Raw genomic sequence first — 26,786 nt, forward strand, 5'->3', positions numbered from 1 at the left:
AGTCCCATTTCTCTTTTTGGGGTTTTTGTTGTTCTCCCGCCCTGGCGGGGGGTCGGGCTAGAAGATCTACTAGGTCCCTTCCGACCCTTAATCTATGAATCTATGAATCTATAACTTTGGCTAGAAACTTCTGTGTCTTATTACTTATCTCCTGAGCTGTTCATCCCAATCTTCATATTTTTACTGATTCCTTAAATTTTCTCGTACTAACAAATTAAGTGTGCTCAGATGATAAAAAAGAATGAAGCTATTAATTCAGTGCAGATTTGTTGTTGCAAATTAGTTACCAAAAAAAGCTAGCAAGTGCTGACGCTTTAGTTTTTATATTAAATAAAGAGATGAAAGACTGAAAAAATAAAGCGTAATTCTATGATAACTCTGTGGCAAAATCAGGCTTAATTAATTTTCATATTTACCTCCCATTAGTAATTCATTTGATCTCTTTCATTATTCCATGCTCCACATTAATGAAACAATATTCTAAAATGCAAATTTGTAGTGTTTGAACTGTAACTATAATGTCATTCTTTTTTATGAAAACAGGGATCTCCAGTTTTTAAAGTGCCTTTATGGCCCTATTTTTTAAGAAATGAAGAACCCACAATTCAGAGTAAAGCCTAAAGGAGCAGAGGTATGAGAATAATTGACATTTTGGGGCAATGGCTAACTCTACATCAATTTTCAGTGAAGTGAAATGACATGCACAAAATGAAACTTTCAATTTGCCTTCAATGAAAGGTTTCATTCTACCCAAAATATCTTTTCTGTTGTTGAGTTTTTAATCATTTTTTTTAAATGAGCTCAAGCTACTTTTCTAAATGTTTTGTAACATTGTTTAGAAGCAATGTAACATTGTTTTGACACAAAGAGTCGAAAGGTTTCATTTAAATATGTTGAATCAAGTGTTTGGATTTTTCAGATTTTTTCCCCCACATTTTTGTCCCCTCACAGTTCCCAAATTCAGCACACATTCACCAAGTTTCACTTGACCAAAAACTGTATTTTTCAGTTTACAATATAATTATCAAACAAACTTCACTCAACCCTAATTGGGGTGACTCGCACCCAAAACTTGGACTTATGAAGAGCGTCAAACTACAGATAGTGATAGTGATAGTGATGTCTGTGGGACAGACAGTCACTCACTAGAGCTGGGCTCTGGGGAATCTAAATGGGATACCTAACAACCTGCACAGTGCAAACTATGAGCCTGAGGACAATGGATTTCAGAGGCTTTCAGGTGAAACGCTCCATATTTCACTCTGAGTCCCTGGAGCGATCACATCTCCAGCATCATACATTTACATGCTAATGCAATACTAATACAAGAGCTAATTTAACATTTTCCCACCAGGCTGTTTTTAGCATCAATATTGCTATGTAAATGAGACAGTTATCTTCTGGGATCTGTTTAGCATTTCAACCATTTGGTGTCGAGTCATCGTGAAGTTAAAACAGGATGGGAGGAAAAACATTGCCCTTCTTTTAGCCTGGGACACTCCAAATATAGCCACCCTTGCACACAAACAGAGTACTTAAATATGTAATTGCTCAATTGAGAGATAAACACTATTAACAGATATTTGGCCCATGCATCATTGATTTAAGAAGTATTAGAAACTGGTTTTGAAAAAGAGTCTTACTTCAAATGTGGTTCATTTAAACGGACTGGCTCCTAGATCTTAGTTCTGCAGCAGAGGGACACGTTTAATTGTAAGCACACAAGTAGTCATGTGAGGAAAGTTAGGCATCCCTCAAGATGGTCACAGAATTGGGGCCTTAATTAGAAAAGGTTGTTTGCAGCTAAAATGAGTCTCCTGTACTCCCTCTATTGCTGCTACCTTCTTCCCTTTGCCCGTCTTCTGATTCTGCGCTTCTCTAGTTAACTCAGGTCTACTACAAAATATTTTTTTAATAAATACGTACAGCAGAATCACTGCCAGCTACTGTGAACAGCCTCTCAAGCAGAAGATTAGATATGTTGTTCCAACACAGACACATCAGTTTATCTTACTCCCCCACTCTCTTCACTTCCCAGTGAACATGGTATGCTAGAAGAGATTGTGAAGAGGCAGAGTGTGTGATTAGACTGCAGCTTGAGGGAAGGTTTGGGGGTTTTTTTTTCCTCTCTCCTTCTTTTCACATCAGTGGTTTGTTTCACATTAAAGTTTTAAAAATATATTATTTGGGGTTAGTTTTCTGTGTCAGGCTCCAAGCTAATGCAGTCTTTCCAGTGTGACTGGAGTCAAACTGTGGATTTCTTTTTCTTAGAAGGCAGGCTGGTTTATTAATAGACAGCATAGTCCAGTGAATAGAACAGGGACTGAAGAACCTGGCTTAGCCAATGGCTCTGGGCAAGCCACTTCGCCTTTTGCCCTCTGTCTATCTTGTTATTTATATTGTAAGGTCTGTACAACATATATTTAAACAGGAACTACCACACGAGGGCTATAATTGCAATTAGCTCCTTGGGGTACTACCATACTATGAATAAGAATAGGAAGTGTCTATATACTTTGCAATTAACAGTTGAGACACAGAGACCACAAATACATTATTTTTCATAAATAGTGAGAGCTCATATCATATTCTTGAAGAATATGAACTTCTAGAGAAAAAGAGAAATGAGACTCAATTGCAGAGAAAAACAATTTGGTCAAGAGGCTTTTATTAGTGAAAAGAACCTGAAGCTCAGAAGCAGGAGTCAAGTCTCGTAGCTGTTATAGGCACACCAATCTTGTGCAGGTAAGGTCCCAAATATGCTTCTAGCTTCTTTATTGCACATAAAAGCCTCAAGCACTATAAAGAAACCCAAAAGGTCCCAGCGCCAGCTGCAAGGGAATTCCCACGGAGCAGGTGCTGTGGAAGACAGCTGTGAGGCTTCAAGCAAGGATGGCAGCAGTTTGGACATGACAAGAGTGAAGGAGCGGGGTGAAAAACTGCAGATATTTCAGACAGTTTTGTGACTCATACATAGGGACTAGGGCTGTGTGAAACAGCACCGTTTCATTTTGACTTCCATTTCGATGGGACAGTGTTTCGTTTAGAGTTTCGTTTAGTTTCAAAATCGCTGTTCTGTTTCGTTTTGTCTATCTGTTTCGCTGTTTCAATGTTTTGCTCATAGGTTATCATTGGGAAGCATGAAATTGCCTATACCTTTGTCATTGTTTGGCACATTTGGATGAACATAGCAGGGACGGTAGCCCCTTCTGCGGGCATGAAGCCTGCCAAGTTTCAAGGAGATAGGTGCAGGGGTTTCTGGGAAACTGCACCTCAAACTTTTCAGAGCAAAATTTGTGGCATGTGACTGTGTGTGTGTTAAGGCACAGCAGGGTGAAAACAGCAGGCATGGTGGCCCCTGCTGAGGCCATGAATCCTGCCAGGTTTCCAGGAGATAGGTGCAGGGGTTTCTGGGAAACTGCACCTCAGGGTGCTGACAAGCAAAACTCGTGACATAAGTGACAGTGTGTGTTTGCCATCCCTCTGCCAGAGCACTGGGATTGGAAGGGACCTCAGGGAAGGATCACAGTCACTGGCCAGCCACACAGTCAATATGAGAGCAGTCCTTCCTCCCTCTCCTTACTTTCTGTTTCCTTGCAGGGAAGCCCAGTTCAGTTTTAAATTCAAAACGTGTTTTGACTGCCCTCATTTCATTTTGAGGCTGTTTCAAAGCCCTTTATTTCATTTCAATTTCACTATTTTGAGTTAGAAATGAGTTGAAACAGTGTCAAAATGAAACAGCTGGCAAAATTTCACACAGCTTGAATAGGGACCTACTGAATTCGTGGAGGAAGTGAGGTGTGCTGTAGCTCCTTTAATCTTGTAGGTTCCCCCCTCCTCCCTTCCCCCCCCCCCACTGATTGGTGGAGGGGCTCTGCTTGCAGCTTGCTCTTGATCATTGGGGAGCTGAAAACTGAGGTTTTAAATATGGCACCATTTTTGCCTCCTGCCATTGATTGGCTGAGGGGCCCCAGATGGCCCTCCTGTTTGCTGCTGATTGGCGGGGAGGCAAAAAATGGTGCCATGTTTAAAACCACAATTTTAGCTTCTCTGTTGATTGGGAGGGAGCAGCGGGGTCCTCTGCTAATCCGCAGTGAGGGGGAAAGGGGACAAGGGGCAAGGTGCACACGGAGGAACATGCAAGATTAAAGGAGTCACCGCTCACTCTACTTCCACTGTAAATTCGGTAAGTTTCTACTCATAGGGCAGCTTGGGGAGGCTGCTGTAGATTAGACAGAACCCTAGGGACAGTTGCCCTATGGCCTATCCCTCAAGTACAGCAGGTTCAGGGTTGAACAAATATGGTTTGAAGTCTCCTTAGTATCCTCCCCCTGAGCTGCATGCTCTGTGCTGGAGCTCTTAGAGGCACAGCGCAGGATTTCCATGCTTCATGTGTACATTTCATGTAGGTTTGCACCTGTCTCCTCCCTGTTTGTATCACTGCACCTGTCTCCTCCCTGTTTGTATCACTGTACCATATGGCTATGTTGACTCTCTACTTAAAAGATTTGGCCATGGGTTTTTTCTAATTGTAACTTCTAATTTTCAAATGCATTTAATTCTTTGCACTTAAGAACTCGCAGTATAAAGAGATACATGGTTTGCCAGGGTCACAGCAGCAGAATACACAAGTCACATTTCCAAGGAAAAAAGACCACCTGCTCTTCTTCTGTGCAAGCCCTGGAAATAAGGAGTTGAGGACACCCTGAAGGGACCCCAACCTGCCAGTTTTGACCACACTGAAAGCATTATCACAAGTCCCCTAGCCTAGGGGCATTTCTGGAGAGTTCCCTCACTGCATTTCTGGGATTGGCCTAGGCACAGGAATAAGTAGACAGGGCTTATTTTCTTGGCATTTTGACTGGTCATTTTGCCATCATGGGGAGACATAACCATCAGGTCTTCTCTATGCCCCTGGTGGCAAGGTCTCAGCTGCTATAATGTCCATTTTTTGCTATCAGGTATTTTATTCAGCCATTCTTTCCACATTTGTAGCCATGTCTCCTTGGGTGGGGCATCAAAAGGTTGGGTGCTGGTAAGGAAGCTCCTGTGTGACTTCATACACTTGTGTGCTGCGGGATGGTCATACAGCAGGTGTCTTATCTTCAGTTTGTCTCAATCGTTCTATCCTGCTGGCCACTGCTCTTTTGATGTCAGGCAGAGCAATGCCAGCCAGCACATACACACTGATCGGATTGGCAGGCTTCAGACATCCTGTGATGCATCGGCAGCTATCATTCAGGATGGGGTCAAGGCGCTTAGTATGTATGGATCTCTCTCATACAGGGCATGCATACTCAGAAGAGGAGAAGCTGAGTGCCAGAGCAGTGGTTCAAATGGTTGAAGGGCTAGCTCCCAATTTCAAGTTGATGAGATTATAAAAAATGTTGTTACAAGTGCTCACCTTTGCTTTTGTCTTCATGATGTGTTCTCTGTATGAGAGGGTTCAATTAAGAGTGACTCCAAGGTAATCTGGGTTTGGACAGTGGAAGATTGAGATCCCAGACTATGTAATGCTGAGATGGCAGAGGCCACATGGTTTTTCAGATGGAAGGCACATACTTGTGTTTTCACTGGGTTGGGACATAATTGGTTTTCAATGCAGTACGAGGTTAAGCCAATTAGTGCCTCAGGGATTTTTTTCACCATGGTCAAAACTAGTGTTTTGGGCTGTTATGCATAGGTCATCTGCAGAGATTAAACATTCTGCTTCCAAATCAATTGGTTGCTCATTCATATGAATGTTATATAACAGCAGTGCAAGTATACTCTTTGGCGGAGGCCGTTAACCTGTTGCCTCCATCTGGTTCGCTTCCCATCCAGTTTGACAAAAAAAATCTGTTTTCGGACAAGGTTCATAACAGCTCTCTAAGATGTAGATCTTTTGTTATGTCTAGGGACTTGTGAAGGGGTCATCAATGGTTAACTATTGTAGGTGGCTATTAGGTTAACAAACACAGATCCAGTGATTTGACCTCTTTTAAAAACTTCTTCCATATGCTGAGTTATATTGAGCAGCTGGCTCGTTGTTGATTTTCCAGAGCAAAAGCCACCCTGTTTGGGGAGTAGGTGTTTATCCACATATGGGGCAAGCTGATTCAGTATCCATTGTTCATACAATTTGTATGTGTGGCATAGCAGAGAGATATCCATCTGACCCAAAGAGCTTCAGACCTCTTTCCCTGGCTTTAGCAGTGCCACTACCTAAGCATGTCATCATATCTTTGCAATTTTTTGAGTGGCTATGCATGAGTCATATAGACAGAGAAGCCATTCTCAAGTCTGGGGTCCAAATTGCTTGATTTGTTCAGTAAGTCCAGCATGGGTGACTGGTGCCACCTTAGTCAGGGGGAGCATATGCCCCCCCTGTGACCAGTCCTGCCAACTGGGGGGGAGGTCCTCCAATGGCTGATTTCGCTGCTCGGGGGGGGCAGGTCCCCTCGCAGCCAATCTCACTGCCCAGGTAGACCCCCGCAGCTGATCCCATGATGGCCAATCCCGCAACAGCTGATCACTGTGGCTGCTTCTGGGAATGGCTGTGGCCACTTCTGGAAGCAGCTGCAGTGATCAGCCAGCGTTTGCAGAGGGGGGGCACCGGCGCTCCTGCCTGCTCCCCTGCCCATTGCCTAAGCAACAAGTGCACCAGCACTCTCAGGGGGTGCATGTGTACCTCTGTGCGCCCCCTACACATCACCACTATTGTCAAGTCTGGTTCCTTTCCCAGTCTTCAGTGTGTAAATACCAGCATTCAACTCTGTTGTTAAGAAGGGGCTTATAAAACCCAGGCCCTTAAGGTACGTTTACCTTTCCAGGCTCAGCGGGTTTTTTTGTTTGGTTGGTTTTGGTTTTCAGGCTTTTTCCATTGAGAAGCATCTGGCGAGCAGTTTGATTACTCGTGGGATGTGAGAGGAAGGGAATATCCATCTCAAGAACAGAGAACTGAGTCACACTGTCCAAAGTCACACAGGTGTTCTGTAGCAAGCTGAGAACAGATTTACATATCTTGTGCACCCCAGGCTGGCGCCTTAATCACAAAATTACTCTTCTTCTCTGCAGGCTTTCCAGCAGCTAGGAATCTGGCTAATATGCTCGAATTCCTAAGGAATTGCCAGACAGGGTGACTGATTCACTCTTTGGTAGAGATGTCTTTTTTTTATCCTATGGAGAAGGACTATGAGCATAGATTTTACAGCACAGGTGCCAAGAACTGCAGGACAGGTCATGCATATGCATTTAATACAAAAATATATAACTAACTCATGTTCATAAAGAACTGTATTAAATACATATGTATGTCCTGCACTGCAGTTTTCCTATCCGTCCCAGCAATTACATTTTAATGCTACTATCAGTTATAAATTCTAACAGCCTGCTAAGTCAAAAAAATGCTAGTTGGCAATCTACAAGAGTCATTTCCAATTGTGTCACACAGGATGGTATTTGATTTGACTTCACATGACAATTTTAAAATAGGAAATAAATCCTGTGGTACTACACTGATTTGCTGCCACTGTCAAGAATGAATTTCCGAGTTGCTTACAGAATAGGGAGTAGGGAATGGGAACAGGGAAGTGAACCACTTGCATTAAGTCAATTAATCAGCAGTGATTTTAATATTTTTATATCAAAGTGTTTGGGTTCTAACATTGTTTAAAGAAGCAACAGTAATGTTTGTCTTCATCTGAACATTGCATATTTGCACAGAGGGTGGGATTTTTAATAAGTCAGTATTCTCATTGACTTCAATAAGATCAGAGTCAGGCTGAATAACAGGGGAGTTAGTTGGGATTCTCATTTGAAAATGGGCTTTTCCAACAGTGTTCTCATTGAAAAATGGGCATTTCCCCTATGAAAAGAAAAAAATTTTACAAAACCAAAACCTCACAACCTCACTTTCTCAGAACACAGCTGTATTTTTTTTATCCAAACTGTTACTGCCATGCTTATTGATAGATTAAATTTACTAAAGCTGTGTAGACAACCATATCCAACAAGTTTTCTGTAGAAAACTGAATGGAAAATAATTTATGAAAAATGAAAAGTGAAGTTTCTCTAAACTCTGCAAAATGTCTACAACTCTAATTTTTATCTCCCCTCCCCCCACTCCCGAAAGAACTGGCTCTTTCTTTTTCCATTCTATTTGTTGAGTAAGAGTATTCAGATGGGACACAAAGAGTATACATCTACATAGCAAAGGAAGGAGTGACTATAGTAGGTATGCCACAGGGTCCTTACCAATGCTCTCAGCACAGGTAATAACAAAAGTGATGCAGTTATGCACTGAAGGTACAAAATTCAGCAGAGGCTGAGTGTGTCCACTGGGGATCCTGGGGATGTAAAAAAGCAAAAGCTTTGTTATCCGGCACCCATGGGGAATCAGGGGTGAACTCCAGCTGGGGTCTGCCCAGCCAGGCAATTAAACCAGGAAGGGGTCTGGGGCAGAAGTTCCATAAACTGGTTTGACCTCAATCAGTTAGGTCTGATACTACATTCAACCAGGTTTACCTCAAACCGGCATGGCCAGCCTGGCAGTAGCCTCAAGTAAACTGGTCAGGGAGGGGGTTTAATTCCCCCCTCCCTGTCCCACTGGTACAAACCTGGGTTGGGGTCTGCCTGGCACTCCCCCTTGCTGCTGCAGTGGCAGGGGTGTGGGTGTGACCAGACACCAGCTGGCATGTCCCCCTGAGACAAAGGGTGCAGGGAGGGGGTTTATTTCTCCCTCCACCCCCTCTGCCACCAGGGAGTGCAGTCAGGGTCTCCTAGCCCTGACCACTATGTCTACTGATCACTCCCTGTGTGGGGGGAGTAGTGAAATTAGCCCCTTTTATGCCCCCTTCACCAGATGCCGGAAGGAGGGGGACAATAAACCCCCTCCCTGACCCCTTCACCTAAGGGGGCCATGCTGCCTGGCCTCTGCCACACCCCTATCCCTGCCACTGGAGCGGCAAGGGGAGAAGGACCCTGATGAGGCAGCAGCCCCCTTGGTGGTGTCCCAGGAGCGCAAGCCATTTCCTGGCAGTGGGGCCTGCACTGTGGATGGGAACGTGGCGGGAACAGCTGCTGTACTCTGTGCAGGGCAGGCAGTGGTGGCATGCTGGGGAGGCTTGGAAGGTTATGGCCACCCCTCTGAGCCCTGGTGCCGCTGCTTGCCCTGTGCAATCTGTGGCAGCTCTGCCTGTCCTGCTTCTGCCTGCAGTGCAGCCTACCTGCTGGGAAAAGGCTTGCGCTCCCAGGGACGCCATTACAGGGACTGCTGCCCCGTCAGGGTCCCTCCCTCCTTGCCACTCCAGCAGCAGGGGTGGGAGTGTGGCCAGAGGCCAGCCAGAATGGCCCACTTAGGCAAGGGTAGCAGAGCAGGTGTTTATTTCCCCCTCCCTCTAGCATCTAGCATCTTATTTTACTGCTTGACCCACATGGGGAGCATTCAGTGGAGGTGGCATTTAGGGATAACAGACCCCCTCCCTACTCCCTTTGCCTCAGGAGGCCATGCCCCCACCATGCCCCCACCCCTGCAGCAGTGAGCGGGGAGTGCCAGGCAGACCCTGACTCAGGTCCATGCTGGTGGAACAGGGAAGGGGGAATTAAACCATCTCCCTGGCCAGTTCACTTGAGGCTACTGCTGAGGCTGGCCATGCACTCTCCCCCACCCCCCAGAATAGCTTCCCTGTAGCTGAGGGTGCACTCTAGAACCCCCTGGCTTCTGGCCTAAGCTACTGCAGGCATGTGCCTGCATTGCCCGAGTCAAAAGTGAATGTCTATTCACTTGCAAATTGGTTCAATCTACGCAGGTCACACTAACCTGCAAAGATTGAATCAATTCAGGCTCTGGCTTTTTGATTGTCTGTCTCTAGCCATAAGGATTAGTACTCTATAGGCCTGGATTAAGTATGGGACTCTGACTCTGGAAACCAGGACTCTAATGTTGACCTGGGCAATCAGACTCCTTGGGTTTTTACTGAGAAAAAGAGAGCACTGACTCAGAAATGTTCACACTTTCTTACAAGGTAACTTTAAAATCTATTTTTGGTTATTTATGGGATTTCAAACAACATTGCAATTTTCTCATTTCCAGGGCTGTCAGTGGTAAAGCTGATTCTTTTGACCTATGTTGCATAGTCAAATGGGACATCTTTGTTGGGTCATCATTAAAATGGCAGCCCTGATCAAATAGAGGCATTAAAAGGCAAATCATTTAGGAATAAATTATGCACAGGATTTCTGAAGTCCCATTTAATAGCTTGAGGATAAAATACATGCAAAATCAAAGTCCTCCTCTTTTGTGTGTTTTGTTATCTAATTCAACAAAAGATGTCTGGTTTCCCTGACTGAAATATTAGGGGACTTGGATAGCCCATTGCTGTGTGGCAAAAAGGTCATTTCAGCAAAGCAACAATATTGTACAATCAATATAAAAATAATTTAAGTTCCAACTGCATTACACTGTAATGCTAGGGCATACCAAAGGCAATCAAAAGGGCATTTAGCAATTAGAGGTTTAATCAATTTCCCAACCACATTCCTTGCAGGCCAAATGAGAAATAGGTATCATTAGAGTCCACTGTTTACTGATTCAGATTTATATTACACCCAAAAAGGCACTGAAAAGATACTGTTAAGTTTACCAAGTCAAGCATGCAAAAGCTAAGAAATGCTGGCGTTAAGGTAACCTGTGCAAACTTAATTGTCCCCTATGTGCATATATATTATGATAATGACGCTATCACGTTCTGTTTGTCTAAGTGGTATGTTTGGACAAATGGTAATAACCCCTTGCTTTCTTCAAAGCCTGAGGGTTTTTCTGAGAGAGAATTTTTATGGCATGGGAAAACAGTGCATTTTTTCTTAATCCCATTCTTAGGAATGACTGCACTGTTGTTTTTGTCCAAGCTTTTCAAATAAGCTAGCTTGGCACATTTCATTCTGCACAGTTTGGCAATGTCTGACTAATTAACAGCAACTAAAAACAAAGTCCTGTATGGAAAGTTCTGGGAATCCTCGCCCACTATCTCCATGCCAGTGCATGCACATAATGAATCAGAAACCTAGGGTCTGACCCTGTTTCCACTCAGGTAGAGGTCAAAATTCCCATTTTCTTTTGTAGAAAGTTGCTTGTATGTCAGCTAATTAACATGCAATACTGAGCTATGCAAAATTGGAAACACGCAATAAAACAACGTTGTGGATAGTCTCTTATTTTGGATGACCCAAATGAAAAAAGCAAATCTAAAACTTAGTCTTAGTATTCTTTTTTGTCCTTTTCTCCTGATGGACTTTGGTGGATATAAGTACAGCCAGATATAATAATATTTGAGTTAATTCATTTGTAAGCATAATTTATAAAAGCACAAATTGTAGTTGGACTGAAATTTGCTTCTATGTTTCACAAAAATAATCCCAGAAAATTCCAAAGCATCTTTGTAAAATAACCTGAAATTACAGCATTAGATTTTAAAAGTCAAAACACAAAACTGAGATCCTTTAAAAACTGAATTCCAGAAAACTGATCCAGATTGACAGATATGATGAACAGAAATGCCAGTAGGTGGCCAACAGACCATAGCCATAGTAAAGTCTATGCGCTTTAAGCATTTTAAGTGAGGCACTATTTCACTTGTTCCTAAGTATAGGCTCAAAGGACAGAGACTGATAGTCTGGAGAGGACTAGATATTGAAGCTCATAGGCTGAACACATACAAAAGGAAGTCCAATGACTGCTGCTATGAAAATAAATTGTAGTTTGCAGGTGTACCTTGCATAAAATGAAGTCCATCCATTTTAAACAGCCTCAATGGCCACAGGACCAGAACAATGTGGAAACAAATATGAAGCCGGCACTAAAAATTATGCCCCTGGGCTAAGGCTGTTGCCTCGCACAGCATGGCAGCAATCAAAAAGGGTTTCCATATGTGGTCCTGTCCATCTGCTCTGAGCATAGACCCAAAGGCCCCAGGTGCTGTTTGCTGTAAAAGCAAGAGCTGTACTCATAGACCACTTTATAGCCTGTGGAGTTAAAATGACCATTTTGTGTCGCAAGCACTAAGTAAATGGTCTCCAGACAGTTAATATATTACTGCCAGATTCCTGTCTGTCTCTGCCTTGCTATGTATGTGTAATCTATATTCTGTATCAGAGAAAATGATGGATGGATACCATATATTTAAATTGGTCTCTTTTTGCATGTGTATCAGTAACTGAGTAAATGAAGACACTAGACAATTAGGCAAGCACTGAAAGGGTACAAGCATGGCTGGCTGAGCTCAGCGTTTTTGCAGGTAAAGCACAGCTGTCAGGTCAAACATCATACTTGACCCCTCAATAAAGAAGAGCTGGCCAAAATGATGCCTTGGATCTTTGATTCTTTTCCAGCATGTCAGGCTTGTGGTTTAATTCAGGTCTAACAAAGGATGTGATTACAATAGTTGCTTCAACTGAACTTTTCCTGGGTGCCACCCCCTGCGAGGGCGAGCTCCTTCCAAATAGTGCTTATCGTGACTTGGTGTGTTCGTGAGAATTACCTGCAGACAAAGACAAGTCAACAAGTTGATCTTCACTTTATCTTCAGCTGATTTTATTGCTCGTCATTCATAAGACAAAGCTCTTCCATTGTGCAAAAAGTGGAATCTTGTCTCTACAATCTAATACAATGGACAAAATGTATTTATCTTCCAAAAAGGCCAGTTTGGATCACCCGTGGAGTTCATAGTCAGATGCTCTCCCAAAACTAAACTCCAGTGGTGCTGGAATTGCTTGAAAACCTTCATTATTCACAGCAGTATATAAAATGGAAGTAAGGATCATCTCAGATTTTTCTTTCTCCCTTCACCTTTTAATTTCCATAAACTGTATCTACACAGTCAACGTATTGCTTGTCGTGGCAGGACCCTCAAGCAACTGCACTGCCTAAGGAGGCTGCTTTCTAAGCCAGAAGCAATATGACTGTATCAGCATGGACTGACTAAGCAGCTGTCATTTAGGTGGGATAATTAGGACTGCTAAGTACTTCACAGAGTGCGCCTGGCTTAGGAGGCAGCAGCCCCAGTGCAGTGTAGCATGCCCACAGGCACCGTGGCTGGGAATGGTAAGTTTTCTGTAAAGATACAGCCAGAGAGGTTTCTTTTGCAAGTAATGCAGCTCAGGAATTTTTCAAGAAAAGAGATTTTTTTTTTTAGCAGAGAAGACTGATTCACCGACACCAAAGCTGTGGGGGAAATGTATCCCTTTCAGTTAATCTGTCCTCAGGAGGGATTTCCAAGTGCAGGCTGGTATTTTTGATGAGCAGCAGCTACACCAGTGGATCAGAGCAGGAACTTAAACTTAGATCTGCCATTTCCCAGGTAAACAACCTTACTACTAAGCTATTTATGATTCTGGTGTAATTAGTTTCCACCCCCCATCTCATCATGAAAGAGTTCAGTTTTGTTGCACCTCAACAAGGAAACAGATTCTGAAACCACAAAGTATTTTGCGGAATGGAATTTGTGGTTTAGCCGGCCCTCGATTCAAACAGGCTTAAGTTGTCTGGCATCTCTTACAGAGATGCTTCACTCACTTAAGCCACTTTTGCATGGGTGTGTCTCTATCTTTGACCAGTATTTCAGGTTAACAACACTGTAAGTGAGAAAAGACCCACACAGCATTACAATGAGAATTGATATTTTCTCTTTGTTGTTGAATTTCCTCTTCCATAGGGCACTAACGGCACCAGGATGAGGCATTGGGGCCAAGCACAAGAAATATACAATTCCACAACACTCCTGGCAGCTCTCAGTAAAGTCTCCCAGAATAAATACGATAATCTGGCCAATTCACTGTGCTGAATTCAGAATCAGGTTTTAACAAGCTCTGAATTACGAGGATTTAATCTCCAAACAGCAGAAGTCACATGGACATTTCTTTCCACTGTGTCATCTCTTTCCCCTCAATGTAAGAATTGACCTGGGAGCTCTGCATGGAAAGGACTATTTGGGTTTTGCAGCCCAGTCTCAGTATCACTCTTCCTTTGTTGTTGCCATGTCAAAAATGCCATACCAGGGATGACCAACTATTTTTCTATATTTTCAGTGGAGTTTGTGAGCTCTCTCACTTGCAGCTCCATATGACACCAGGAAGTGCAAGACATCAAGATTTTTAAAAAAATCATAATTCCTCTATTAGCTGGGGAGAAGAACCTGCCCATACGACCTGGACAGGCACCTCGTACACCAGTACACAGCACAGTTTTAAGACAGCTGAGTTACACCAAAATGGCACTCTTTTTAGTGGAAATGTTCCCCTGATGCACTCCAACAACAGACCTTAGGATTCCAAAGGAACTGTAAAATAAGCAAGTTAAATTCTGATTTCATTTACATGACATAAATCCAGAAGAACTATGAAGATAGTTCATTGTAGTCAAAAGGCATGATCTCCATTTTACTATGTAACTTAGATGGGTATCTGACCCAAGAAAAGTCATGAATCAATTCAGAATCAAACAATAAGCATACATGTGCTGGCACCTGCATATCAACATGCACAGAACCAAGACAGCCGGTTTATGTATATCAACGTAGATCTAAGACACAGAATCTGCCTGAAATTGCCAGCGATTCAAGGTGGTTTGTGTTCCCAGTTCTAGCCCATCTCTAATTGTGATCAGCAGTTGTCTGAGTTTGTGGCTACACTGATAAGCACCATGGTCTCCTGAATACTAATGCTAGCTTAATGGCCCATTGTTTGCCTAGAGCAGGGGTTGTCATGTTGAATATGTATGGGAATGTTATTTAAAGATACCCCTGGCAAGGTCTGATAAACCTTTCTTGGTTGCCTTATTTTAGGCATTGAGATTATTAGGTACTTCTTTTTTCTCCTTCCCAGATAGCAATATATTATTCCATATTACTTTTTCACCTGCCTGAAATTTCTAACCTCAGATCCAAATCAGCTAAGAGAAATCTGCCCGTTTCTTCTCCGGACACAGAAATGCACACGCACTTTTGTTAGTACCATGCAGTGATGCAAGCATCAGTGAAAATACCTCCGTGCTTCTTTTATAAAAATGCAAAACCCTTTCAATTAACATTTTAATTAGAAGAGATGCTTACCATAAAAGTGTCCTGTATTTTCATAAAATCATGAATACTTAGTCTATTTTCAAGTTGCTCAGTTTTCATTATGGTTTTCCCTGAAGTCCGGCACCCAGCACAGGACTGGGAATCTTTAAACGAAAGATGATTACAGCTCATGCTTGATTCACTTTGGTTACCATCTTCAGGCACTTAAGTTTATTCTCAACACTTGTCCTTGAAGAAAAAAAAACAAAAAAAGGTTTATTGTGTAGAAGTCTGGTAGCCCCAGCTATGCAACCAAGTAGTTAAAAAAATTGAAAACAGAATATCTGTTTAAATAAGCCAGTTAAAATGCTTTAAAATATTGACTTTTATTTTTTTTCAGTAAATAGCAGTGTTAGAAAACTACTCCCAGGCACCATAAGGTACAATAACTCCTCTGATTGTAAGTAACTAATACAGAAAGTAAATTTACATTTATAGTTGGCATCTGAATATGCATTAGAAAGTCAGTTATTGAAAATACATTTTGCTTACCTTCTCACTAATAATGTGCTATTTAATGTAGTGATTAGAACTCCATTATCTTTCCCACACACATTTGCTAAGTTGTAACACTTTTCCTCTAGAGGAAAGAGAGTTTAAACTTAAGGCCATATTTACAGGAACAGTGAAGTCCTTTGTTTCCTTTTTCTTGGTGCTTACAAACGTTTCCTGGTAACCCATACAAACCTAGATCAGCCTCCTGCCCTCCCTCCTCCCATTATTGGTCAAAATGGAAGCGTTTGCACAAGAGATCTTTGCACAAGTGATCGTTAAAACCAAGGCAAGGAATACAGCTAGGAAGAGATGATTCTATAATCAGGTGTACAGCATGGCCTGATACTTTGAAGATTATTTTTACAAAACAAATCTTATTTTAAATGAGCCATTGTATATGAGATACACTTCAAATCTGGTGCCTGATCTTTTCAGCACCTGCTGCCTGGTAAAGTCCTACTAATTTCAATGTAATTTAACCAGGTAGCAAAAAGGTAAGAGAGGGATTAGGCTTCTTCTCCTCTGCTTGGGTTCAGATTAGTATAGTGTTTATGAATGTACACAGTTCCTTTTCCAGATTGAATCCCAGTGTGCTACATGTCAAACAAATACAAACAACTCCTTTCTCTCTAATAGGGCTTTAATCTCATTAAATGGTAATGAATATTATTTGCAAGCTTAAGTTTTTCAGGGTTGGTGGTAGAGAAGATGAAAATGGTAGTTGCCTCACTGATGGATTCAGGGTGGTGTTCCTGTGTACAGGTGATAGTGTGGAGAAAAGCAAAGATACAGTGGATGGAAGGATGGAAACAGTATTCCTTTGAAACAGCAGTGGTATGCTTCATTTAAAAAAATGCTTTTCTAGGTCACACACCATACAAGTACACAAAACTGAAAGAAATGGAAAGAACTCCTTTATTTTGTGTTCTTGGTACTCTGTTTTGTGCATTCCTCAACCTGGACTGATTCGGCTATGTTACTTTATGCCAGATGAAAATTTAATCTAGTTCAGACCCTTTGCATATGGAATTAAACCAAACCCCAAAACTGTTACTGTTGATTTTAGACGTTGCAGCCAATTACACTTATTTAACTGAAGTCCGGAGTCAAATTTAATGCAAAATGACTGGTCTAAATTCTCCAGTGACCCTCTTTCTTTCCTGCAGACACTCAGACTACTGACATATACTGTATTTAACTGATTTTGGTTTACTTCTCACGCATAAATAATTCTGCAAGTCCCTAGTGTGGTGAATGCAGATGTGTTTAATCCACTTCTGAGAGGCAAGGTGGGTAGGATGCCACCTTTTTCCTCCCCCTGCCCTTCCCTACCCTTTGTATTCTAATCACTGCTTTCTACTTAAAAAACTGCTTTCTGCAGTCCCTTCACAGCACCTGATGAAGCAAGCCATAAAGCTATGAAAGCTTATGCTGTACATCTCTGATTCATTTTTCCAAATTTTCATAACAACATGTGGTTGGTGAGAGGGCTTTTTTCTACCTTACTTATACATTTCAGCTGGTATTTATTTCATCAGGACCATATGCTTTGTTGTTCTTCACCTGCTTAATGGGTTTCAAGCCCTCAGTAAACTGGTAGATCTGTAAGGTAGACCTTAAAGGGATGTTATGGAATGACTTTGATCACATTGTCTTTGACATGAGAAGCTCAGTTCAGGAGCTGTTGAAAGTGCTCCTTCTACCATGCATTGATGCTGGAGCCATCCTTCAAGGGGGTTGTCCCATCCTTAAATTATGCTTGGAATCACTGTCAACTTCATGAAAAACAAGGTACTTTACCAATCCACCACAAACCAATGAGGTGCTCCTCCACATACGACAGTAGAGGGCAATCCTTGGAGAACATTAAGCATTTCCCCTACCTGGGTAGCCACCTCTCCCAAACAAGTAAATGCAGACAACAATATTCAGCACTGGATAAAATCAGTTAGGACTGCCTTTGAACATGTCTGAAACCATGTCTTTGATAGTCAAGACATCAGGACCAAAACCAAAATCCTCATCTACCAGGCTGTTGTTATCCCTAACCCCATGGAAAGTTACAATCAGCGATGTCTTTGGAAAATTCTCCACAATCAGCCAGAAAGAAAAAGAAAGAACACCAGTGTCCTGGCTCAAGCAAACACCACAACCAAAGTCACATTTATATGGCATAAGTTCCATTGAACAGGATGTGTCATAAGGATGCCTACCAACTACCTCCCAAAATAGGTCTCACACTCACAAATCAACAGTTATCATTCTAGGTGTGGGCAAAAAGAAGGGAGTCAAGGACACTCAGAAGGCCAAACTTAAGAATCTGAGATAGTAATATCAATACCTGGGAGATTCAAGCACTAAACTGGTCCCAAGCACACAATGATGTACAACAAAGCATCAGTCATTTTGAGCAAACACCTTCCTATAGAGGTGGATAGAAGGAAGAAAAAGGGAAAGAGCTGTGACCTGACATCACCAGGATCTACTTCTGCCTTTTGAAACTATTTGCCTTGTCTGCAGTCAAACATGCATGTCTTGGATCGGCCTCCTCAGTCATTTATGGACTTATCAATTACTTTTGTATTTATTGGAAAAGTCATCCTCAGATTCAGGAACTGCCACCGACAATGAAAGGACAATATTGAATAAGAAATGGCCATAAAAATATAGGCTAAAAATTAGGTGTCTAGCCCCTTGAAGAATGAAGTTCTTGAATAGCCTTCAATAGGAACAGTAGGGGCAAACGTCACTAGTTTTGAGATGAAGCTTGAAAATGTAACAAATGAGCTACAACACAACGTGGCTTTCTGCCAGAGAAGCAACTGGACCTGATGACTCAGGAGGTCCCTTCCAGTTCTGTGCTCTTATGTGATGGTTAGCCTTGGAAAGGCAGTCTGCTCCTTCTAATGGACTATTTTGAAGGAACTTTCCGCCCTGCAAAAAGAGAAATGAGAAAACCAGATCCACAAATAAAAGCTTGGCAACACTAGATACAGAAGCGCAACAAGGATGCCTTGAGCACTCCAACTGCCACAGACAGAAGCAAAGAGTAATTAAGATGGCAAAGAAAGCAAATCCTCTCTGCTGGGCAGTCAGACCCAGCAAACAGATTCAAAGGAACTTAGAGAGATTCATCAACGTAATCAAATGTAATTGGGCAGCCTGGGCAAGACAGCTCCTATAGACATGAAGTGAATCTGTTCTCCCCCAGCAAAGCCATAGCAGGCTACCACCAAACTAGCTCTCCTCAGACCTCAAAGAATGATCTCAGTTTATCACAACGAGCACCACCAAAATAGGGTAGTAGAGGAAGGGGACTTGCAGCAATACACCCTCAATTTGCACCCTCAGGAATTAAGCTAAGCCATTCCAATTTCCTCATCCTGATGACTCCCTTTAAGATGCAATCATTTTGCATCCCTTCTTCTGGGTCCTAGGTTTGTGATCAATTTCTGTCTAGTTAATAAAAAAAAAAAAAACTTTGAAAACTTTATGGTTGATGAAGCTAAAATGGAAAGGAATGATCTCATAAATCAAAGCCTTATAGCGAGCTTGCTGCTGAGTGGTATATACAATGATTATTGGACAATTTATGAAGACGAGTTGAATGAAAATGAATTTATTTCCCTGACATTTATAGGGAAAAGGTCTGCAAGCAAGAACACTGGAACGCAAGTTGCACTTGTAAAGCCAGGCATGATAATGAGAATAAACAGGGTGACGTATGAAACAGGTTTTTAGAGCCATAAAACTGCTTGTATATTCAACGTGAAGATGCCCATCTTCCATTGTTTTGATAAATCATGAAGTTATTCTTAAGCATGTAGCCCCAACAGGTTTTTCAGAGATTATGCCTGCTGCTCTATTATCTCAGCAGGAAGGTAATACTTTACACTGTGAAGCTTTCAGTTACCCTCTTGTAGAAGGTACTTATTTATACTTTGATTTCCTAACCTACATGAGACTGCTAAACAACAGTGAACTTTAAGACTTCCTATGTTTTTGTACTACTTACATGCTACAAACAATTTATATAAAGCCTTTCTGTAAAAATGCTTTAAAAGGGATAATAGTTCTTTTGCTTCAGTAAAACCCAGATTTTTCTAATTACAGGTTCCCATTGCTCTTATGCCATGACCCTTTTTATACCAAAAATTTGTTTTATGAGAGGTAAATTCAGTCTTATGCGAGCGTGCTGGAAACTCGTTGCTCAGGGTAGCTGGTGCCTGTGCTCCTGCAGCTGCCCCAGGAGCAGTGCAACACCATGTGCGTCCCGCCACCAGGCTGGCAGGGAGTGCAGCGCAGCCCAGGGGCATCGCTCCTGGGGCAGCCGTAGCTGGGTGCAAATCACAGCGGCAGCCGCCTGTCTGCTGTTGGTAAGTACGAAAATTGTCTTATAAAGTGGTAGAAATTGGTCTGGGGATCAGTGTAATGGAGGTCTTGGAATGTATCCCTATTTGTTACATTGTAAAGCAGGTTCCCTTTTTTGGGCCATTTTCCAGGAATGCATGTACAGCACAAAGCGAGGGAAACCTGTAGTGTTATTATTTAATGGCTGTTCTTTTGCATGTTATGACTTAAAATTAGTCCAAAAAATATATTCAAGGCAGACTGATCTAAAAAACCCCAACAGAAAACACCTTTACCTGCTGTATTAGCACTTAGAAAGCAAATCTTTGCGAGCTACCCAGGTAACTTCCATATAGACAGCAAGCCAGGATAAGTTTCAGTTACCACTGTGCAGTAGCTGTTGGTAAATGACTCAGTACCATTCATGAGGAATTTAATTTAACCTCCTCTTTACTTTCCTCAATGTTGTTTCATACTTTTTGGCAGCACATCCAGCAAGGAAGTTTTATCAAATATGAAAGTATAATCTCTGTTTCCAATTCAAATAGACAAGTTCAGACATTCTACTGAACTGATAGAGCATACTCTATGGCGATGATTCAAAAAGTACCTGAAAACCACATTTAAATTTTGTAATTCTAGATTGGCTGTACATGATAAGAGTCCTGCAAATTGAGTTAGAGCAGCCTTGAGGTTACTCTAAAAGTAAGCAACTTGCCTCAAAATAAGTGATCCTGCAACTAAGGATCTCAGTGTGCAAATTACTGTTTTCTTCACCAGCACCAAGATGCATGACAGGCCTGGAATCGTTCCTGTTTCTCTGTAACCAGAGAATCTACCCACCCTAAAAACGATCCTCTAAAGGCCAACTACACCACCTAAGGGCGAGAACTGTATGGATTGTATTTAAAATAAATAAATAAAAGCTAGTTAGTGCTGGGAAGAATCTGGGACAACTCTGAGTTTGAAGTTTTTCAACAAACAATATTTGATAGATTAAATTGTTACCAAAGCAGATGCAGGAAATTTGAGACTGGTGAATACTTCAACTGAGTCTAATAGTATAGCACAAAGTATAGGACTCTTGCAAACTGCAAGGAAAACTGACCGTTCAACCAGTTGCAATGATTTACCAAAAAATTTGGCTGCCTTCAATAACGCACTAAGATCATAATTTCCCTTGGCCCTCCCCACCCCAAAAAAGCATAAGCTAATTCTCATAGCTGACAATGGCTATGTAACCCACTTACCAAAAAGATAAAAAAGTTCAACTTTACCATGTCAACAGCTCTGCACTATGTTCATCCTCTTTCCCTGGCAGGAATTGGAAGCTAAACTCAAGTAACCCTCTTCTATTGAGTTCTAAACTTCCACAGAATAGCTTTCATTTACTCTGGGATAAAAGTGTACAATGCGAGCAGCTACCACAGTGCATGGCAATGTGCAGCAAAGCTCTAATCCCTTGAGTTGGGTATCTGAACTCGAAATGGATGCAGTAATTCAGATATACCCCTCTGCCAACTGTTTCTCATTGATTTATTCCCTCTAAGAGTCTTCATGTTCAGCACTTAGGCATTCTAACTTCCAGGAACACTCTTCCAGCCCCAGTGCTGTGGTTTGTGTGAAAAACCAAATAGAAGCCAAACTATCTTTATTCACTGTCAGTTGGCTGGTCAGTCCAGCTGACAGAGGAGATAAGTGCCAGGGCACACAAATCTAAAGCTCTCCTGAAAACATACATCTTTATACATACATTTTTCTTTGAACCATCCAGAGGCACATAGGTAGAAATTATTCCTTTTTCTTCCACATCAGTGTATCACCATTTCAACCCACTTTCCACATTCCTTGACTTTCTGTCAACTTCCAAGTCAATCAGGAAACTACACCTTCACTGAGAACCACTTAACATTTGGACACCTCCCAGGATATTCACATCCCTGCTACATCTGCCAGAACCCAAACAATCAATCCCAAGAGCAGCTTTTCTACCTTCCTGACAGCCAACAAGGGGTGCCCTTGATCTCTCTTTGGGACTGTTCCCATTGACTTTATAGGAATACTAGGCACCTAACCTTATCTGTTCAAATCAGCCTTGTGGGACAATGCACTTATTACTGTGGCATTCTGAAGCCTAAACAGAGATCCCATGCGGCTGATTTGGACATGACCTTTCAAATGCTCTAGAAGTAAAGACGACTGGTTTTGTGCCTACTTCCCTCTCCAATATAGCTATGCACTTATTTCTGGTTACCAAGAACTTCAAGATGCTAGGAATTCATACTTGAGATATACAGACATGGTAACCAAAATGGCACTACATAGTTTTATTTAAGGCATAGTTTGAATTCATTAATATGGCATCAACCAAAGGGGTCTCCCCACAGCAGCATCTTGCCTTGAGCTTTTTATTAAAAACAAATGTTGGGACCTTTATTATTCTGTTTCAGTATTTTGGCTGAAGTCTAGCAACTTGCTTAGTTTTTAGATTTAAAAAAAAAGTTTGCTCTTACACACTTAGGAGTGGAATATTACCTTTTTATAGTGTGATTAAAAATCTGCTGCCGACTTGAAGCACCTGAATAAATTTTCTTTACTTCTTCCATCTAGTTTATATTCTTTAATTCTAGGCAAAATAAGTTTCCACACCCTGACTCGCATACAAATAGACAATCTACAATATAACAGATGTAAACTATTTATTGAATATTTGCCACCAATATTGTTAAATACATAATCTTGCAGTTTTTCACTTTCAAGTTAAAATGTCAGAAACAGAACACCAAATATTTACAATTCTTATAAGGAATGTTACATAATGACACATTAAGGCGTAAATTCTTTTGGCTTATAATTCTGAAAAGAATGATAATAGCAAAAAGTGATGCAAAATCTTCATTGTGAGATTATGATTAAACTACAATGTTTACAAAAATATGGTGTAAGATGGCAATAATCCCATTCAAAATCCTGCATTGGGTCCCGTCAAGAGGGACTGATAATTTATACAGTCAAAACTTTAAAATTTACATATAAAGGTATCCTATCCACCACTGAAAAGTACAACTCAACATATACAGTTTTCAGGCCACAGTTTTGAAGGTCTGGAGTATCAAGTTGGTTTGATGAATTAGTCGATTGGCACTTATGAACACGTTTATTGCCCTGTCATAAAAAAGAAATATATTAATACCTAGAACAGTTTCAGACAAGTATGAACAGCTTTAAAAACACTCTATTCAATAAACTGGAATGCTAAATTTGAACAGAAGTGTATCTGGACTCAGTGAATCAGAGATGCAAATTCAGTTGTTTCACAGTATTGCTCTGCTGACTAAATAAGTCTTGCATGCCTTCACTATGCAAATAATACTACAGTTTGATGGCAGGAATGTAAATCCTTAGGAAAACAAAAATGAAGTTTTAAATTCCAAAACTAACTAGAAAAAAGTTTAACAGATGGTCACTACAAGTCTGAATTTTCCTTAGTGCCTGGTTATCCACAGTTCCAGCTGAAGGAAAATGGAGTTCATGTTATTTTATCACTGTCTCCCTCCCATTCTTATAGAAGGAAACACTATATACTTAAAAAAAGTGATGGGAACCCAAAGGTGAAGCCTTTCTACCACTAACATTCTTGTATGGCATTGTTCAGTTTTCTTTAAGCTAGAAAATAACTAAGAATGGGTCAAACTTATTGGGTATTACATCTCACAATTGCAAGATTGAAGTTATATTCTTTATTCTTGCATTTTTCTGGTGCTTATCAGTCTTACTTGTGACACAGAATTTTATGCAGGTTTAAGTTACCCTCTTATCCCAACAGATTCAGTAATTCAAGTCTCAGCTGGGCTCTCTTCAGGTATTTTTCAGAATCTCTAAATCCTAGCACTGGCTCTGTTATGATTTAGGATTATCAGATGAAAGGCATTATAGAAGCGCAAATTAATGTTGTGTACGTTTTTGGTCTGTTAGCTTGCATAAATCATTCAAGGTTCCAGTTTCTCATGCTAATTTTACTTTCTCTTGCTTGTGTAACCAGGTTTCTTTCAAACGTATTTTAGCAACCACATTATACAGTATTCCTATAATAGCAGTTCCTTTCAAAAGTTGAGATAAAATTGCTAGCAGATTGCTGCAGCTTATTTATAACTCCTGGCTAAACTCTTATTATAGGAAGCTTGCCATTTTTGTAATTCCCTGGGTGTTCTTCCCAGACCTAATATTAAAACATCCTTACCATTAAAGATTTTATGCACATTTAAGAGCAGGAATTTGCCCCCAGGTCTTTTGCCAGAATTTCTATTCCTGCCCTGCTGACATACTATAGATGCTGCATTTTTTTGTAGCCTGAAAAGTACTCAAGAGATCCTTCTCTATGAAAGACACCCTCTAAATGTAAAATTTAGGATCCAATTCTGTATCATGGCAGCATACCAAAACTCCACTGCCAACTTAAATGAGCAGAGGATTAGACCCCTTATTGGGACTTAGTCTTCCCTCCTATACTAGTGCAGTACCCACCCCGTGTTGCAGTCTGCATTGACTTTGGCAGCTAAAAGACCAGAAAAGAAAGACTGTTTGCCTGCAGGAGGTAAAGGAGCAATACCAGTAAGTTGCTAATTCCTTCTGCCTCCAAGAAATATATTTGGCTATAAAAATCAGATCCTCCCCCAAAACAGAAAGTATCAGAGGAATGCAGGCCAAGTAGACTCAAGATAGATACTTGTCTTTTCTAAAGATTAAAATTTAATTGGAGGCCACAAAGAGATAATAAAAAACCTCAGGTGCATCATTTAGAATATGACTGAAATTCATTAGTATGATATAAGCTATGACAAAACCAAAAAACTAAAGAAGTCTACAGTGTTTTACAAATGGTGGTTTGAAGACAGAAGGCTACATTCTTCAAGTAATCATGGATTCCTCCTCCTCTTACGCATACAGAGATGAAGACCGGTCACTGCTAAGTTCATGACAAGGCCAAGTAACTTAAAAACATCTACATAAACTTGTAACAAAAATTATGAATTTGATATTGTGAGATTGCATAAAAAGCGAACTTACTTTCCATCTTTAAAATAGGTTTTCAGAGTATCGCTGAAACTTTTGGAGTATTTTACAAATTCTTTCTTTTGGTGCTCAAGTGCCTGAAAACAAACAATAACTACTGAATGAGATTTATCTAGTGCCTTCAGAATGCAGCAGGATGTAATACTAACCAATTAGTAACAAGTTACAAATAACTAAATGGCAAAAACAGAAAAAATGAAAGCAAGCTATGAGATCATGCTGAGAAAGGGATTTAAGTCATCTGGAAAATGCAGAGATACACTATATCGTTTCCATAAAACCTTTGTTGATTTAAAATTCCTCAGAGGCCTTTCTATAACATACTGTCTTGATGACAGGTTTGTTATTACAAACAGTCAGGCCTCAATTTACATGCTAGTTTATGCATGGTTTCAGTTAATTGTGACCTTTTGTTTTTCAATTAATTGTAACCCTTTATTTTTGTACACGGTATAGATTCACTTTTACACGGTGCAGCAGTCACCAAGGTGCACAGATGCATCTAGAATCAGCTGGTCACTTCCTGCTCCGCCTCCACCACACTGCTCTCAGGGTAGCTGGTAAATGTGTTGTATTGTGGTGGAAGGGGAGAGGGGACAGAAGGGACGTGGGGAAGGCAGATCAATGCCCCCCACCCCCCCATAGTGAGGGAGGGAGTGGGGCAGGGCTGGGGCAGACACTGCCCAACCGGGGTGGGGCAGACACAGGACAGACCACTGAAAAGAAAGGATTTGTAGTGGTCACAGCAGCTCCCAGTGCTGTGTGTACCCTGGGAGGGCACAGGGGAGCAGGAGGGGGGCCTGTGCCCCCTGCATATGAGCAGGGTGGGGTGGGCTGCAGCTGCAGGCTAGAGTTGGGCTGCACGGAGCTCTTCTCAGTGGGGGCTGAGTCGGGTTGGGCTCGGAGCAGGTGGCGGAGGTCATAGAATCATAGAAGTAGGGTCGTAAGGGACCTTGTAGATCTTCAAGTCTGACCCCCCGCCTGGGCGGGAGAAAAACTGGGCTCAAATGAATCCAGCCAGGTAGGCATCCAGCCTCCTCTTAAAGATCCCCAGGGTAGGAGCCAGCACCACTTCCCCTGGAAGTTGGTTCCAGCTCCTAGCCGCCTTAACTGTGAAGTAGTTCTTGTGGATGTTTAATCTAAACCTACTCTCCAATAATTTGTGTCCATTATTCCTTGTCATGCCAGGGGGTGCTAGGGGAAACAGTGTCTCCCCCAAACCCTTCTGGTCCCCCCTAGTGAGTTTATAGACGGTCACCAGGTCCCCCCTCAGCCTTCTCTTGTGAAGGCTGAACAGGTTAGGTCCCGCAGTCTTTCATTGCAGGGTCTGCCCTGTTGTCCCCGGATCATGCGGGTGGCCCTCCTCTGGACCCTTTCAATGTTGTCCACATCCCTCCTGAAATGGGGCGCACAGAACTGGACGCAGTACTCCAGCTGTGGCCTGACCAGCGTCGCACAGAGGGGGAGGATCACCTCCCTGGCTCTACTTGAGATGCACCTATAGATGCACGACAAGGTCCTGTTAGCCCTGCCAACCGTGACCTCGCATTGTCGGCCCACGTTCATCTTGGAGTCAACAATGACTCCAAGATCCCTTTCTGCCTCTGTGCTCTCAAGAAGGGAGTTTCCCATTCTATAAGTGTGCTGCTGGTTTCTACTGCCCAAGTGCAGCACCCTGCACTTGTCAGTATTGAAACACATCCTGTTCATGTCAGCCCACTCCTGTAACCTATCCAGGTCTTGTTGTAGTCTTTCCCTCCCTACTAGTGTGCTCAC

The 26,786-nt window shown here is 41.8% G+C and overlaps 2 protein-coding genes across 2 annotated transcripts in view; both read right to left on the minus strand.

The window, feature by feature from the left end:
• The window catches only part of WDR49 (WD repeat domain 49), a 101,956-nt gene extending 86,233 nt beyond the window's left edge, over window positions 1-15,723 (minus strand). Inside the window, exons 1-2 of the mRNA XM_019503247.1 lie at window positions 15,585-15,723; window positions 15,084-15,281 (exon numbers count right to left, since the gene is read on the minus strand). Coding sequence (XP_019358792.1) covers window positions 15,084-15,224 — 141 coding nt within the window. The 5' untranslated portion in view covers window positions 15,225-15,281; window positions 15,585-15,723. The remainder of the gene's footprint in view (window positions 1-15,083; window positions 15,282-15,584) is intronic.
• A 6,896-nt stretch (window positions 15,724-22,619) lies between these two features.
• The window catches only part of PDCD10 (programmed cell death 10), a 37,091-nt gene continuing 32,924 nt past the window's right edge, over window positions 22,620-26,786 (minus strand). Inside the window, exons 7-8 of the mRNA XM_019503248.1 lie at window positions 25,005-25,087; window positions 22,620-23,102 (exon numbers count right to left, since the gene is read on the minus strand). Coding sequence (XP_019358793.1) covers window positions 23,021-23,102; window positions 25,005-25,087 — 165 coding nt within the window. The 3' untranslated portion in view covers window positions 22,620-23,020. The remainder of the gene's footprint in view (window positions 23,103-25,004; window positions 25,088-26,786) is intronic.

The sequence above is a fragment of the Gavialis gangeticus genome, unplaced genomic scaffold, assembly GCF_001723915.1.
Source record: "Gavialis gangeticus isolate Ggan-Ray unplaced genomic scaffold, GavGan_comp1, whole genome shotgun sequence".
NCBI classification, from domain to species: Eukaryota; Metazoa; Chordata; order Crocodylia; family Gavialidae; genus Gavialis; species Gavialis gangeticus.